Below are 1776 nucleotides of genomic sequence, written 5' to 3'. Positions count from 1 at the left end.
CGGGGTCCGAGCTTGGCACTGAAAATCCACCTGCGTGGGGAGGGCTGCAGCCGGGCGCACCTTGCCGGGGTGCAGTGGGTAGAGCGGGGAGGTTACCCGGAGGGAAGGGGGGGTATCTATTGCAGGGGTCCAGTCGCAGTCCTGCGGGAAAAGGCGTCTTGCAAAGAGAGACCGGTTTGAAATGCTGGCGTGGGCCCCGACGGGCACACGCCGGCGTGCGCACAGGCGCAGAATCCCGCTGCGCTGCTTCTCCATCGCCTCTCCCCCACCCTCCCCCCCCCAACGCGCCGGTCACACCGTCCCCGTCCCGGGTATGTCACCTCGGTACCGGGCACACCGGCCGGGGCCCCGTGCAAGGCCCTCCCCGGTGCGGGGTGGGCTGCGCGCGATTTTGAAACCCACACCGCCCCCCCAGAGAGAGCCCTCGGTGGAAAAAACAAAACAAAACACGGCGTTGCACAGGTCTGACCGCCACACGCTTTATTCTATTCTCTTCTTCAAAAATAAAACCAAAATACATGCGCGGCTCCCCTCGCCGGTGCAAACAGGCGGACCACCGCTGCCAAAAATACTCTTATATACAAAATATATATTTGTTACGAAATATAATCAATAAATACCGATAGCGACAAATTAATATAATTTACCATTTCCGAGTACAAAACCGTGATTTGTTTTTTGTCCACCCGCTCTCGCTGCGCTTCAGCCAAGCGGGACGGGGCGGGGGGGGGGGGGGGGAACCGGGCGTCCGTGGGAGCCCCCCCTCAGCCCCGCCGGCTACCTGAAGGCCCAAAGCGGGGGCGGAGAGGGGGGGAAAAGCAGCCGGGGGAGCGGGCTCAGAGGAAGGCGGGGAAGGCGGCGGGGCCGCGGCGGAGGGCGGCGGGCGGCGGGGCGGCGGGACAGGGCGAGTCCCAGGGCCCGGGGGCGGCGGCGGCGGCTCCGGCGGCGGCGGGGGGGGGGGGGAGGCGGTGGCGGCGGCGGGGTGGGCTCGGGCAGCCCCTGCTCGGCCAGGCGGAGGCTCTGGGTGAGAGCCCAGATGTAGTTGTGGGCGAAGCGGAGCGTCTCGATTTTGGTGAGCTTGGCGTCGTCGGGGAAGGTGGGCAGGACGCTGCGGAGCGCGTCCAGGGCGGAGTTGAGGTGGTGCATGCGGTTCCTCTCCCGGTCGTTGGCCTTCATGCGCCGGCTTCTCTTCTGCTTGCTGAGCAGCCCTTCGCTCCGCGCCTTCCCGCGACCCCGCCGCGCCTTCCCCTTCCTGCGGACCGCCGCCTCCCGCGGGGCCAGGGCGCTGCGGGCCGGCGAGGGGGGCCGGCTGCCCGCCGAGCCACCGCCCCCGGGCGCGGAGGGAGCGTCCTCGGAGCCTCCGAAATAGGGTTGCCCTTCTCCCGGCGAGCGGTCGCTCTGCGGGGCCATCCTGCAGAGCCAAGGGAACGGCGCGGCGGCCGACCCGGGGGACCCCCTGTCCCCCCCCCCCCCGCGGCTGTACCTGCTGAGCCCGGCCGAGGCTGCGGGGCAGGAGAGCGGCTCTAGCTCCGCGCCCCCCCCGCCCCGCTCCCCCCCTCCCGACTTTCCCTCGGAAAGGTTGCGCGGCCGGCACACGACTGCCGTTAAGCCCCTATATATATAGGACCCACAGACAATGGGGATTTCCCGGCCGGGCGGCGTGTGCGCCCCCCCCCCCTTCCTTACCCCCCCGCTCGCCCGCACCCACCCCTTGGCACGCTTTTATCTTATCAGCCCGGCGGGAGCGTGCCGGGCCCGGCACCGCCCGCCGCCCCG

The 1776-nt window shown here is 69.2% G+C and overlaps 1 protein-coding gene across 1 annotated transcript; it reads right to left on the bottom strand.

Annotated features, from left to right (window-relative positions):
- Positions 1-836: 836 nt before the first annotated feature.
- NEUROG3 (neurogenin 3) lies at positions 837-1410 on the bottom strand. Its single transcript, XM_069797636.1, is given in 2 exon segments — positions 837-954; positions 956-1410. Coding segments are annotated over 2 exon segments (573 nt in total).
- Between the last annotated feature and the right edge of the window lie 366 nt (positions 1411-1776).

The sequence above is a fragment of the Haliaeetus albicilla genome, chromosome 11 (assembly GCF_947461875.1).
Source record: "Haliaeetus albicilla chromosome 11, bHalAlb1.1, whole genome shotgun sequence".
Lineage (NCBI taxonomy): Eukaryota > Metazoa > Chordata > Aves > Accipitriformes > Accipitridae > Haliaeetus > Haliaeetus albicilla.
Note: the sequence above shows the minus strand (reverse complement) of the source record. Positions and strands in the feature narration are given on the sequence as shown.